A 1,633-nucleotide genomic window follows, 5' to 3' on the forward strand; every position below is an offset into this window, starting at 1 on the left:
AACCGTATGCACCGTAGAAACCGAAGAAACCACAGAAACCAAATTTGTTGCTGTGGGCTAAGAGAAGAATTTGTGTTGGCGGGGTGTACCTATAGGTTCGCGAATGCAGAAAAAATAGTAAATTGTATACTGACATGAACCTAGACGCGTGACGCGTCTGAAAGTGCTCGCAGAAGGTAGACGGACTGTACAGATTTCGAATTCTCAGCACCTTCTCTTTACTACGGTATAAGCCTTTACTTCAACACAAGTAATGAAATCATGATATTCACGTATATGAAGCAAATATGTGTTATAGAAATCATCAAGTTGACTGGTATAAGAAAATGAGGCTGTGGTGAAGCCTGGATTAGTAGAAATATGGCACGTAAGAAGCTTGATGCGTATTTTTCATAATCGAGATCTCTTCATGTTACCCTAAAGAGTTATCTATAATTCATACTGTCAGTGCCCCAATCACTGCTTGTCTACCCGCCATCCTATGCCCCTTAGTTGGCCGAGGGGTTGTATCCAAACTCCTCCAGAAGCGCATCAATGTCGATTTCTGAATCAGCCCCATGGTCTGGTTCCCAGGAGAGCCCCTCAAGATAGGGATTTGGTTCAGCGGGGAAACTATCGGGGGTAGATTCGTTGGCCGGCAGTGATAGATTTCCGATCGTCGACTCCGACGACTGGTATGGTGCTATAACCGGAGTATGCTGTGATACACTGCTTGATTCTGCCTTTGGCTCCTCTGGTGGGTATGGGATAGATTGCGGGAACTCTAAGCCATTGAACTTCTTTTCCTGGGAATGGTCGGCCATACTCGAAGTACTTGGAGGAAGCGTCAGCTGGGTGTCATTTTGCTGAATGGCATCGTTCATCTGTTCGCCGTTGCTGAGATGGAGAGCTAACTGATTGTTATTCTGCTCAATGGTTTGGTTCACATGCTCGTTGTAGTTCAGAGGAGGAGTTAATTGATCCATCTGTTCGACGTGGTGTCGCTTCTGCGTCTCTTCGAAAAGGGACTTCCAGTGGTCCCTATCACGTTCGGCGGCCTCTGAAATGCCACGGAGAAGGGTAATTTCGTCTCTGGCATTCCTCAACTCTCCCTCCAACTCATCAATGTTCCCTTGGAGCCCTTCCACTTCCATACGCAGCGTGGTTCGCCGTCGTGGTCTTTTTATAGCGGCGATTTCTCCTTGCAACTTGGCGCCGTGGCTTCGTGCGGTCTTTAGGTCGTCTCTTATATCCTTGATTGTGTCTCGGATGATGCTACGAAGTTCACGGTTCTGGCTTTCTAGCTCCACATTAAGAGCTTGAAGCTTTTGTAGTTGGGTAAAATTGTTGTTGGAGGACTGGGAAGGATTTGTGAGAAGTGTCATTGGAGGGTTCATGGGATAGGTAGTAGTCCGGGTTGCCTTGGCCGGAGGGGCGTCGACGTGACCAGACATGGTACGCTTCATTGTAATAGAGTGGATTATTGTGCGGAACGGTGTGGTATTTGTTGTCGTCCTAAGTAAGAGAAGCTGTTTGATGTTAGGGACGCGTTGATGTTTGGTTTGGGACGCGTTGCAATTCTGATGTGTAGGGTGATTTATTATTACGGATTGTATAAATAAAGATAATTCAGATGGAAGAAAGTAGAAAGGTG

At 46.5% G+C, this 1,633-nt stretch overlaps 1 protein-coding gene across 1 annotated transcript; it reads right to left on the reverse strand.

Annotated features, from left to right (window-relative positions):
- Positions 1-488: 488 nt before the first annotated feature.
- On the reverse strand, positions 489-1,433 carry GGS25DRAFT_521268 (uncharacterized protein; the record flags this gene model as incomplete). Its single annotated transcript, XM_049264027.1, has 1 exon — positions 489-1,433. One exon carries the CDS (start codon positions 1,431-1,433, stop codon positions 489-491), a length of 945 nt encoding a protein of 314 aa, XP_049116246.1.
- Between the last annotated feature and the right edge of the window lie 200 nt (positions 1,434-1,633).

This window comes from Hypoxylon fragiforme (genome assembly GCF_022984875.1).
Source record: "Hypoxylon fragiforme strain CBS 206.31 chromosome Unknown GGS25scaffold_5, whole genome shotgun sequence".
Classification (NCBI taxonomy): domain Eukaryota; kingdom Fungi; phylum Ascomycota; class Sordariomycetes; order Xylariales; family Hypoxylaceae; genus Hypoxylon; species Hypoxylon fragiforme.